At 36.6% G+C, this 13,463-nt stretch overlaps 1 protein-coding gene across 1 annotated transcript in view; it reads left to right on the top strand.

The window, feature by feature from the left end:
• Positions 1 to 13,463, top strand: part of pex14 (peroxisomal biogenesis factor 14) — a 68,960-nt gene that overhangs the window by 1,959 nt on the left and 53,538 nt on the right. The window contains exon 2 of the mRNA XM_052540517.1: positions 2,206 to 2,250. Coding sequence (XP_052396477.1) covers positions 2,206 to 2,250 — 45 coding nt within the window. The remainder of the gene's footprint in view (positions 1 to 2,205; positions 2,251 to 13,463) is intronic.

Raw genomic sequence — 13,463 nt, forward strand, 5'->3', positions numbered from 1 at the left:
GAAAATATTGTCGGTGAACACAGTCCACCGTGCCATTCGCCATTGCCGGCTAAAACTCTATAGGTCAAAAAAGAAGCCATATCTAAACATGATCCAAAAGCGCAGGCGTTTTTTCTGGGCCAAGGCTCATTTAAAATGGACTGTGGCAAAGTCGAAATCTGTTCTGTGGTCAGACTAATCAAAATTTGAGTTCTTTTTGGAAAACTGGGATGCCATGTCATCCGGACTAAAGAGGACAAGGACAACCTAAGTTGTTATCAGCGCTCGGTTCAGAAGCCTGCATCTCTGATGGTATGGGGTTGCATGAGTGTGTGTGGCATGGGCAGCTTACACATCTGGAAAGGGACCATCAATGCTGAAAGGTATATCCAATAGGGCTGGGCTGAAAATCGATTTTTCGATTAATCATTTTTTAAAATGTGGTCGATTCAAAATCGATTCTCATAGGCCATGAATTGATTTTTTTCCATATTTATTTCCGCAGACATTGAACGTAAGATTAGCGTTAATGTAATTACAAATCATCTCCACTAGATGTCACCCTCTTATTTACCTTGTGCGATGTTACCAACGAACCTGTCATTCATTCATTCAGTGCTTAAAGCAGTGGTTCTCAACCCACGCGCGGCCTGTCACAAATTCAAATGCGGCCCACCATATGCTGAACACACACACATACAAGCGCGCACTTTGGCACAAATAATCATCACAAAGCAGAACAAAGCATTTTTCATCTTGCATCAAACTTGTATTTACTTAACATAATTGTATGCATTTGAAAATTAGAGATGGATTCAGTTTTAATGTACCCAAGTGTACCTAAAATAATAGAGTTTAATTTACAGGTTTGTGGCTCTTAATTTCTTTTTATTAATTACCCAATTGTAAACTTATGTTCACTGTTCTTTTTTATACATATAGTATTTGTATTAAATCTATATTCATTGACTTGAATCGAAAATCAAGTATAGAAAATCGAATCAAGAATCAAAATCAAATCGATTTGAGAGCTTGTGAATCGAAATCGAATTGATCTGGAACATCTGAATCGATACCCAGCGCTAATATCAAAGTTCTAGAACAAAATATGCTCCCATCCAGACACCATCTCTTTCACTGAAGACTTTGTATTTTCCAACATGACAATGCCAGACCACATACTGCATTTGGTGCATCATAAAGAGGAAGATGCAACAAAGAAGACCTAAGACATTTGAGCAACTAGAAGACTGTTTTAGACAAGAATGGGACAACATTCCTATTCCTAAACTTGAGCAACTTGTCTCCTCAGTCCCCAGACGTTTAAAGTGATGTGCTGATGCCATGAAATTTAAAATCAACTTATTTTTCCCTTAAAATTATTAATTTTCTCAGTTGAAACATTTGATATGTCATCTATATCGTATTCTGAATAACATATTGAAATTTGAAACTTCCACATCATTGCATTCTCTTTTTTTTTTATATACAATTTGTACAGTGTCCCAACTTTTTTGGAATCGGGTTTGTAGTTTTGTATGGGCAAAGAGACATAAAAACAATTAACCAGTGTGCCATCAGTTTATCTCAGACTTATTATAGGTAGATCCTATCTCGGATCCTATCATTTAGGCCCTTAATATGCTCTTTGATGAAGCTATTTATTGTGATTCATTTCTGAATGATAAAGGAGGGCTGTGTACACTACCATTCAAATGTTGGCATTGGTAAGACTTCTTAATGTTTTCAAAAGTCTCATATGCTCACCAAGGGTGCATTTATTTATTTAAAAAATACAATAAAACCATAATATTGTGAATATTGTTGGAAATAACTATTTTTATTATTATTATTCCCGTAATGGCAAAGCAGTCTTTTTTTAAAGCTTTTCCATTAAATGTTGTGAAAATGTTGGGGTTCTTTGATGAATAAAACATTTGAAAGAACAGAATTTGTTTGAAATAGAATAATATAAAAAAGATTCTGTCACTTAATGAATTTAATACAACCTTAAGTGTTTTATTTTATTTAAAATAACAAACAAAATAATAATTTTTTTAAATGTAGTGTACATTTTTGGTGGGGGATTATTGGTTGATTATATACTTTTGTCTGGTTAGGTTCTCTGTCATTAGAGTCCAGCACTGTACTGCATCAGACTCGCATGTATGTCATCAATTCTGCCACTAGATGGCGCTGTAACACAATGCTGCTGGTTTGTTTCAGAACGCTGCTCCAGATAAAGAAGACGCGCCTCCAAGAGAAGCGCTGGTAAGTGATTGTACTAGCACGAGTGACTCTAGACAGAGATTTTATAGGAGTAGAATCAGTTTAAAAAAATAATATTCGAATTATATTGGTTTGCATTCTTTAACGCAATAGAAAAATACAAAAACAGAATTGTTAGCAATTTTTAATTTATTTTATATTGTACTGTTCTTACTGTTATTTACACATTTCCTGGTCATTTCTGTCTTTATTATATTGTTGTTTTTGTAAAAACAATAACTCGTGTGTTTCTGTATTTTACACAGAATTTACTACTTTATTAGTCTTGTTGGAGTTTCTAGGTGTACTACTGTTTAAATGTTTGGGCTCAGTGAGATTTAATGTGTCCTTTCTGAGAAAGAGAAAAAAAAGCCTATTTACACATTAAACTGATCAAAAGTTACAGGAAAAAAATTCCCACTTAAAAAAAAAATACTGTTTATTTGAACTTTATACTAATCAAAGAATAAAGAAAAAACACCATTTCCAAAAAAAAAAAAACCAAGCAGGACAACTTTTTTTTTCTTTCTTGAATCGGCATATGAGAATGATTTCAGAAGGCATGTCATCTTAAAAAAACAAGCTTTACCATCAAATGAAAATTACATTCCAAAATATTAAAATAGAAAATATTTAGTTTAAATTGTATTAATATTTAATACATTTACAGTTTTTATTGTATAAATGCAGCGGTGAGCATAAGAAACTAAAGTTTTCTGAAATATAAAAAAATCGTACCCAAACAGTAGCGTATGATATATGTTTTATTGATAGAATGTAATTCTCGGCATGTCAGAGATGGCATTGAATGTGATTATTTAATAAACATTTGATTACCAATTATAGAAGATTTGTTAGCAGACCGTTTTGTGTTCATTGGATATGAATGGAGTATTCCTCACCCATCCTCAGTAGTGGAACTGCTCGCTATATTGTATTGCCTTTAAAATAGGAAGTTCTTGGATTATCTATGGCACATTTACTATCATTGGACAATTACGCAGTCTATTGTGCAGTTTTGTGTGATGTGATTTTCCGCTATGAATGATATCTAGCCATGCTCAAAGCACTGTCCTCAACAGCGGGAAAAATGTTGATTATTAAGACTTCTTGGCTTTCTAACTGCTTGACAAGTCCCCCTTTTTTCCTCTGCTTTTCTCGTTTTGATGAGCTGCTCTTTCCCAGTTAAGTGGATTATTACAGCTCTGGATAATTCATGTCACAAGGCATTATTTGGATGGGGTGAATAATTGAAATCTGTGTCTGAAAGGATTTGATGTGGATGAGCGGAAGGGGAATAGTGGCAGGGCTGGAAGGAGCTCTGAGCGCGAGTGCCGGGGTGTCAGGCTGGGGACACCAGTCATGTTAACAGGTTCTGACTCACCTCGCCGGATGGGCGGCCCTCGCTCCTCGCTCCTCGGTGGCTGGAGTCTGAGCCAGAGCAGGTTTGAACCTGTGCTGCTCTCTGGCCTGTCAGTCAAACCCAGTACCAGTGGCCTTCAGGGACTGTCCTCCTGGCCTGTCCATCTCCCACAAACTGCACACTACTTCATCCTTTCTTCATTTAACCGCCCACTCTCTCATTTTCCTTCCCTTCTTCTCATTTCCTTTCCTTCCTGTTCTTTTCCTTTTTCACTTTCCTTTTTTTTGTTTTCCTTTTTTTCCATTTTCACTTCTGTTTTCATGTCCAGTACATTTTCCTTTTCTTTTCATTTCCATTTCTTCTATTCTCTTCCCTTTAATTTTTTATCTTTTCTTTTTCTTGTTTATTTCCTTTAGTTGTGTTCTTTTCTTTTCTTTCCATTTCACTTTCTTTTTCTTTTCCCTTTACATTTCCCTTTCCTTTCATTCTCATTACTTTCTGCTCTCTGCCTTTGCCCTTTTTCTTTTTTCTTTGATTCTACATTTTCCTTACATTTTTTTCTCTTTTTCTGTTCATTTACCAAGGCATTTTTCTTGCCTTTTCCCTTTATATTTCCCCTTCCCTTCATTATAGTTTCCTTTTCCTTTCTTTTTTTCCCCATGCACATTTTCCTCTTTATTTCCTTTTCTTTTTCCTCATCTTTACTTTCTATTCCTTTTATTTACTTTCTGTTCTATTTCTTTTTCCCTTTCCCTTTCCCTTTCCATTTTTTGCCTTTTCTCTGTCCTTTTCCTCCATCTGTTGCTCTTCCCCTTTTCCCTCTTCCTCCTCCTCCTTTTTTCCCCCCAGTCTACATCTGAAAGTCCCAAATATAGGAATATCACCATTTGGGTTGCAAAGGGGTGGAAAATCTCCAGAAAACTTCTGGAACATTTCCTGCAACTTTCCTGAAATGTTCCACCTTTGTGCAATCCTGTTCAGCATTTATTATTAAACCACAGAATGCCCATAAATTCCCTACTGAGTAACGTAGCAACAAAAGCCAAAGGTTTAAACATATCCAGGCTTGGAGGAGTTAAAAATCAACCCCCCAGATCACCTCAGGCTGTCAGAGAGCCGTGTTTGTCAGCTCTATTGTTTGCCTTTTAGACTTCTGCGGTGGGCTTTCTGCCTCAAAGGTGTGTGAAAGGTTAAATATCTTTCCCTCCAGTGGTGTTTTGCGGTACCCTCCTGCGATCTACCTCCATTGACTGCAACACTCAGCGTGTTGGCATGGTAACTGCCGGCTCCATGGGATGCTCTCCCATCCTTGCTCTGCCCGCTGGGGTTCCACTGTGTGCCCCAAATATCACTGGCCTCCTGTGGAAAGAGCGAGGGATGCAGGAGCAGAGGGAGGAGGTGAAAGGAGGAAAAAAAAGGAAAGTTGTCAGAAGAACATCCCACTCTCACTGCAACTTCAAAAGCTCCCTTCCCCAGGACATTAAGCAACTGTGATGAAAAATTTAGCAAGCGTTAAATAAGGCGCTTTGAAGTGATCTGTTTTGGCTCGGCAGTCTCTGAATTTCCGGAGCCCCTCTGCTATCATCACCACGCTGGAAAAAAAAGAGACAACATCCCCAAAGCCTAGGGATTGGGGTCTGCCTGACGAGATGCCAGTGTTGACATTATAGCCAGTGGCATTGGTCATCTCTTTACATCATTATTTTCTTTATATCATAACACCTTGCTGTTGCTTCTAGCGCTCCAGGCATTGGAAACACATCTGTTGCTCGAATCTTGGTTATGAAATATGCTTGCACCTCACAGGGATTCGTGTAAAATAACACAGATGGCAGAAGGAATAGGTTATCCACCGGGAGGTTTGATCTGTGGGTCACTGTAGACATTTTGGGACAGCATTTGTGTTTTGTTTCAATTTCTCGGTTTCCTGATTATGAATCTTGGAAGTTAATTATTGAGGGAATGAGGGGTGGTTAACCAGTAATAACCCAAAAGACTTATACTGTGCTCACTTTCAAACTGTGCTGCAATTTAATTTGCCTGGGGATCCATCCTCGGACTTTTCTCTTTTTTCCCCACCCTTTGCTCATTACTTTAATTGTAATTGTAATCCTTTATTGGAGCTGTCTGCAGTAAAGGAGAGTTATGGTTGGCGTGGGGGCACGGGCCACAGAGATATTTCATGATTGTTTGGGATGATGGTCACTAGGTGGAGATGAGCGGGCCAATGAGAGGTGTCTCATTCCTGAGAGACTGCCTTGAGCATCTGACTGGGTTGATTGAAGCAGCACACTGTAGCGGAACATATTTTCCTAAGGTGCGGTGCCCAGTCTGTTTCCTGTTCCCAGAGTTTCACCAATGTTTTTGGCTGGAAAAAATTATTCTGTCCACACCAAAGCCTTGTTAAATTTACCTTATGTTTGTATAAAATCCTTCTGGGAAAAAAGAGCTAATATATTATGTGTAAAAAAATTGCTATGCATTAAAATATGTACGTAAATATACACTACCTTTTAAAAGTTTGAGGTCGGTATGATTCTTGAAAGAAATTAACGGTTTTATTCAGCAAGGACGCATTAATGCGATTCCAATTGAGAAACATTTACAATGTCACAAAAGATTTCAATTTCAAATAAATGCTTTCTATTCATCAAAAAAATCCTGAAAAGTGTATCACCGTAGTTTTTACTGTACTGTATTTATTTATTTTTTAATAAAATGAATGGAGTCTTTTAAACTTTTTCAAAAACAAGAAATCTTACCTACCCTGAACATAAAAAATCTATATATTTAAAAAATAAGTGTTTGGTTTCAAAACGCAATAGCATCTTTAGGTTATAATAACATTAAAAATTCTTATCCAGGTTATGATTTTCAAAGATTTATTATAACATTTTATTATTTTCCCCCCAAAATGCAATAAATCCATGATACTTTTGTTTCTTGTTCTCAAAATGCAATAAACCATTGAATCAATATGAAAGTTATCCACTTATGACAGCCTTTGAACTTGGTGAATACTAATCTTCTATACAGGCACTGGACTAAAAAACATTCATCAGTCATCGCTTCCAAAATGAATTCAGCAGGTCATCTTGTTAATGCTATAAATTAAATACAGCAATCACTGTCTAGAGTGCGTGGAATGGTGTGCTGTGATTGGCTGTTACCGTTTACAGTGTGTGGAATTGTGCGCTGTGATTGGTTGAGCGGATGTATTGCATTCTGCAAAAAAGGGAGACTGACATTTGTTGCGGTTTGGAAAATATATATATATGTGTGTTTATAAATATATATAAAAAAAACATTATGCCTATGGAGAGTCCTCACAAAGAAAGTAAACCAGACGTGTGCGTGTGTTAGTTACAGTATGTCAACATTTAGCTGACAAAAAAATGATATTGTTTGCTGAAGTCCGAGCTGAGCACTGGCACCAGGACTGTTTTGGTGGAAAGCAGTATTTTGTTTATACCATATGTGCATTTTAGAGATGGATGAGGAACTCACTTGTGTTTGTGTGAAATGTGGAAGTTTATTTAGTGTTGTTGCAACAGGCAACAGGTCTTGTCCTGAGCTTGTGGTTAATGATACAGGAAAGGCCTGCGGTTTTATTGTTGCTGTGTTGCACTCTTCCGCCCCCCGCCCCCCACCAACCTTGTCCAAGCCGCATTGAAGGGGCTCTGTATGAATTTTCACCGTCACATCCAAGGGCGAACGGCACAGGGTCAGCTAATTGCTTTTATAATTATGATTTCATGTCAGATTTATCGTGCATGCTTGAAGTCTGCAGATCAGGGGCTTTGGAAAATGTGTTTACAGCTCTTGGCTCATCTATTCCAGTCGGTGTTTTTGACTCAATTTAGCAGATTAGAGGTGAATAGATGAGACCTGGGTTCATCTTCAAGCCCCAATGTGTATAATTTCAGAACTCCATCTGTAAAGTCCCCTACTGAATGTGTTTGTTTACTGCTGTGAAATGCTCATTAAACTACACAAACCATAAATCCCAGTTTTGCGTTTGAACCGTGAAATGCCGTCTCTCCAGTCCTCATTTGTTTTCGGCCTGAGTGACTGTGTTATTTAGCCTCTTTTATAGTAGTTTCCATAACTATAAACGGTTAGTTTTTTTTAATTTTTATGTTGGTCATATATATATTTTTCTGATTCTCTTTGAAAAGGCTGAGTAGATAAAGACGAGTGGCGCCCACATTTCTTTACGTTGTGGTTTTGGTCTCATGTGTGCTGTTGGACCAGATTTCTGGAGCCGGTCCCCCTGAGGCCAAATTCAGCAGATTTATGGCCAAACATCTTCCCACATGAAAAGCCCAATTTTCTTCTTTTGTGTGTGTGTGTGTGAGAATTTCCTTAAAATCCTTAATAATGAGTTAAGGGGTTCTTTGCTGATATCAAATCTTGCTGCTGTCTTTTGAAATTTCTCATGTCAAGTCTTTTGATATTAACTCATAATTCAAAGTTATTAGCTGATCTCAGCTTCAAGAGTTTAAGATGTATTTCCAAACATGTTATTACATTACATCATAGTGACTGACATACATGTTCCTTGTATATAAAGTTTGAAACCATTTGCAGAATTATAAATGAATACACAAATGTATACAACTTAAAAGATCTAAAACTTTTTTCATGTTACCATTCATGAGGTAGTTTCTTTTCTTTTCTTTTGAAGGAAATTAGTAATTTATTTTGCAAGGATGCATTGCACTGATTAAAAGTAACAGTTAAGACTATATTATATATATATATATATATATATATATATTAATGGTTTAAACAGTTCCTGGTTTTATTCTCTTCGATATTTTATTATTTGATTATATATTATTATTATTTGTAGTTCTGACACCATTATAGTCATGGTGTAATTTTCTTTAAATTCACTTGGTACATAAGTCCTTGTGAGAGCTGCATTCTTTCATTATTTTCTGAATGGCTCTAGATTCTTGACATCCAGCATTTTGTTCTGCTGGAGTTCCTGTGGGAAGATTCTTTCGATTTGTCAGGTGACTCAAAATCAATTACAGAAATCAATTAAAACTGCCTGGATCATCACTAGTGTCTATGGTTATTTGTCCATTTCTCATGATTACCGCCCATTTCATCAGAATGAGGCCTTGCCATTTGTCAGTCACAAGCTTTCATGACGGTTTTGTGTTTGCCTGTGTAAGCTAGTAATTAACGTTTGACCACAGAGAATGTTTGTTAGGAAATTGTTGACATCTAGCCTGTTAAACATTACAATCTGTGTCATATTATTCTTGAAGCCAAGCTTTTCCAAGCCAAAAACCACTTGCTTCATCTTGCTTCCTTTTATGGTCTGTCAAAATGACTGAGAATGTCTTGAATTTAGGAAATTGCGGGTTATAGCCTATTAAATTCTCCAAGGATCCTTAATTAAATCCTCTTTTATGATGTGCGTCTCTGTTTGTCAGTGTGTATTTCTCTCCGTCTGCTCCTTTTCCATGCGTCTAAATTAATTTTGTATGACATTTACTGAACAAAATTATAAACGCAACACTTTTGTTTTTGCCCCCATTTTTCATGACCGCACTTTAGAGTGGCCTTTTATTGTGGCAGTCTAAGGCACACCTGTCAATAATCATGCTGTCTAATCAGCATCTTGATATGCCACACCTGTGAGGTGGATGGATTATCTCGGCAAAGTAGAAGTGCTCACTAACACAGATTTAGACAGATTTGTGAACAATATTTGAGAGAGATAGGCCTTTTGTGTGCATAGAAAATGTCTTTGGATATATGAGTTCAGCTCATGAAAAATGGGGTCCAAAACAAAAGTGTTCTAATTTTGTTCAGTGTAGTTTAACATAACACTATCCTCTTTTCTCATGGCTCAGTGACTTGATGAGTTTGGGCCGCACTCCCTGGGAACGCTATTTTCAGCGCTTTCCTTCTGATGTTCTCAGTTTGCCAACTGCTTTGAAGGCAGGCTTTAATTGAACTCTTTGATTGGCCAGAAATCAATAAAACATCATTTATACTTGCCCCGCAATTTATAAAATCTTGGCAAATATTTTAACTCTAACAGAATGGCAAGTACAGATCTGTAATTTCTAGTTTTGCCGTAGCCTGCTGAACTGTGTCATTTATATGTTCGCCTGACAAGACGATGGAAATATGACCGGATTTTAATTATAGCATATCTGTTTTTTTAAAGAGAATGGAAGGAGATGTGTGACACCAGTTTGGCTTGAGCTTTGCAATTACTTCCGTTTGATGTGAAGGTTCTCTTTGGCGGCAGATATGAAGTGGAGCAGACACGTCGAAGAGATGTATAGCATGTGATGGAAAGAGAGACTCGCTATATGAGTGACGATCAGGTCGAATCAGCAACTGTCAGTCCTCTTGAACGTGCATGTGCACGTCCCCCTCCACCTCCAATGTCACTTTCAAGGCATAATTACTCCAAGTTGTGTTGATTAGTCTAAGAAGCAATTATGCCAGTTTTTCCGCTGCAAATGAGGAGACATGATGGCCCCCTGATTGACAGGATCTGTGCTTTAATAAATAAATGACTATGGTAATGTAGGTACAGAGAGCCTTTGAAATGTCCCCATCTTTCCCGTTGCAGGTCCTGTCCCTGTGATTTTAATGAACAGGAGTGGGACTGAAGTCCTGTGTTTCTGACTCCCAAGATCTGTCAGGAGGACCGACCGACCGGCAGGCAGCATTTCATTTGGAAACACCTAGCACTGACAGCGTTTCCTCAGATTTTTCTAGGAGTGTTTGATCAAATGAATAAGGCGGAAAGAAAAAAGTCTCCACGGAGTACTGCGAAAGCCAAATTTTTCTTGTTGTACTTCTTTGATGTGCCCGATTATGTTTGGAAGTCTAGAAATCAGAGAAAAATGTGATGTAATTGACACATTGGGACTGTTCTTTATCTGCCTGCGCAGTAAGTTATTAGCAGTTAATTCATCTGCCAACTCCCCTGCAGTGCCCTTTATTTGTTTAAATGGAGAGATTCCCATGGTGCATTTGTAACTACACTGCTGAAATGCTTCTCTCTATAATTATTTAACATTACACGCTGACTTATAGTGGATATCATTGCTGGAATATTAACATGGGAAGAGGCGAGGCTGTTTAATCACGACTGAGACTTTGGGGCAGTGTTGTGTTTAGGAGCGCATGGGTTTGCTATGATCTGCTTTTGAATGTCGATTTCCTTGCACAATTACACTTAATATTTAGCACATTTGAAGGTGTTGGAAGTGTTGGACACATCTCTTACCAATAAGACAGAAAGGCTTTGAAAGACCCTCTGATGGTCCCCTGCCTCCCATCTAGTAGATGCAAACAAGACATCAGTGTGCAGAAAAGAAGCTGACTTGTTGTATGGCAATGAGGTAGTCTACTTTTCTCTACTCTTTTCAAGTTCACTCCATTGTATCATACTCTACCTTAGCACAGTATTGTCCATTGCACTTAACTGTAGTTTAGTCTAGTCTAGGGGTTTTAAACTGCGGTTAAAAGAACCACAGGGAACCACAAGGAGGTGCTGTTTATTTTATCAATTTATGTAGACCAGTGGTTCCCAAACTTTTTCAACTCGTGGCCCACACAACATAACACATATGTTTGCGCGGCCACTGCAAAAAAATTAACTTACCCCACCATTGTTGGGTTAATAACTTAGTACTCAGAAGCTAGATTTTTAACTGTCTTTATTGAATGAACTGGCAATGAACAGAAAATAACTCGGTCTGGCACCGCTAGGCACAACTGCTGTGAGCGAGCTCGAATAGTGGAAGCATAGTTACAGTTATTTAATTATATATATATATATATATATATATATATAATGATGTTATGTTATGACTTAGACATTTTTACATATATTAACAATATTTTTTCTTTTAATAGTAACCGGCGGCCCGCCTGCAATACCATCACGGCCCACAGTTTGAAAACCAAAAAATACCAAATGTAAACATGGCAGATTATAGCAACAGTGCAAATTTACATTCTTTCCTACTAGGGGTTACATGAAAGACACACACAAAAAAAACAAAACACGAACTGTTTATTTAGAGAGGTAACTGTATAACTATGTATCCGACATATTTAACATTTTGATCACTGTATAACTATACATAAAATGTTAAATATTTTTTATGTTTTTATAATTTTTATTTTGTTTGTTTGTGTGTGTGTATATATATATATATATATATATAACTTTTATATAACTAATAGTTAATAACTAGTTAGTTTATATAACTAAATAATTTATCTGTCTATTTATGTAGTACTTTGCACAAGTTCTGGTGATATATTTAATTCTGCATTCTGAAGTTGTAGTTCCGGGGTTTTACAAACGAATTATTATTGTATTTAAATACTATTTTCATATAATATTTTAACAGTTTACTTTAATGCAATGGCAATTATTTTATTTTATTAAATGTTGATGTCCTTATAGTTTGTATTTTCTTACACAATATAAATGCATAGATAGAGAGAGAAAGAGAGGGATACAGAAAAAAAAACTGCCTTAATTTAATAATAAAAAAAAAAAAGGTGCCTCAAGGCAATCGGTGACTGAGAGGCGGTACCAATTTCGGTACCAAAGCAAAACACCAAAATATGCAATTTTTTTTTTTTATATATTACTCAAGCAATTTACAAATTTACAATTATGTTTAAAGTTTTTTTTTTTTTTTTTACAAATAATATAATTATGAAAAACAGTAAACAAGTTTCACCCAAATTTAATTTGGCTTTTAATTAATGAAATTTAAACCTTTGTATTTTTGGTTAATAAAGGCGTATTTGCTATTCAAATTAAAATGTGGAAGAAATATTGTGTGATTTATTTCTTTTAAAAAATTACGTTTTATTAATTTTTTTCAACAGTAGTAGCAGTATCACATACATTCTACTGAATAATAGTAATGTTTCTAGCACAGTGCTTTTATGTAAAAATAAACTTCTATTTTACAGGGTTGACATGAATACCTTTAAATTTACACTGGTTTTACTCAAACGGTAAAATGCTTGTGGAGTGACTCAGTTCTGGTGATGTTGTTTATGTATTTATGTACTCATTAGTCGCGTTTCCACTGGTACTTAAAGAGACCTGCTACCATCACATTTTCATTTTTTTTAGTACCGACTTGGTACCAGAGTACCAGGTCTTTTGACAACACTACTGTCTACTCTGCTTTACTCCAGTGCTCACTACTTTTCTCTATTGTACAGTACTACTCTAACAAGATTCCCATACACCCCTGCATGCGGACACAGCCTCTTATACATTATTCCACACCTTGTTGTAGGTAGCCACTTTATGGATTAGTTCATAAACAGGACGCCTGCCCCTCGAATAACCTCGCCGGGCTCACACTTGTACCGCCGCATAAATGATATAGAATCATTTGCACCAGCACTCTCAATCCCGCACCGTAATTTGAGCAGATTGAATAAGTGCCGTATTGTGGAAAAGCGCGAGTGGACCAAACACTCATTTGTCACCTCTAATAAATGTTGGAATGTAAATTATGAAGTTATGCTTCAGTTGTAAATGCACTTTGTTTCAGTCTCTTAATGCAGAGGCCCCCTCGCCAATACATTAAGAGAGTGAGTGAGGTCGCCTGAGAGAGAACATAAAAATTCAGTCTGTTTTCACAATCAATAATAAGCTCAAAAAGGCTCAGATGGAGGAACATTATGAAATATTTGAAGTCGACTTCATAAATTATTGCTGGAAAACTGGCATGTACACTAAAATGTAAATACATTAATGTTATTAATAATGAAGTGACTAATAGTTCTATCAAGACTGTAATAGCTGTTTAATAGAACGTGACAGCAA

This window comes from Carassius gibelio, chromosome A23 (genome assembly GCF_023724105.1).
Source record: "Carassius gibelio isolate Cgi1373 ecotype wild population from Czech Republic chromosome A23, carGib1.2-hapl.c, whole genome shotgun sequence".
Lineage (NCBI taxonomy): Eukaryota > Metazoa > Chordata > Actinopteri > Cypriniformes > Cyprinidae > Carassius > Carassius gibelio.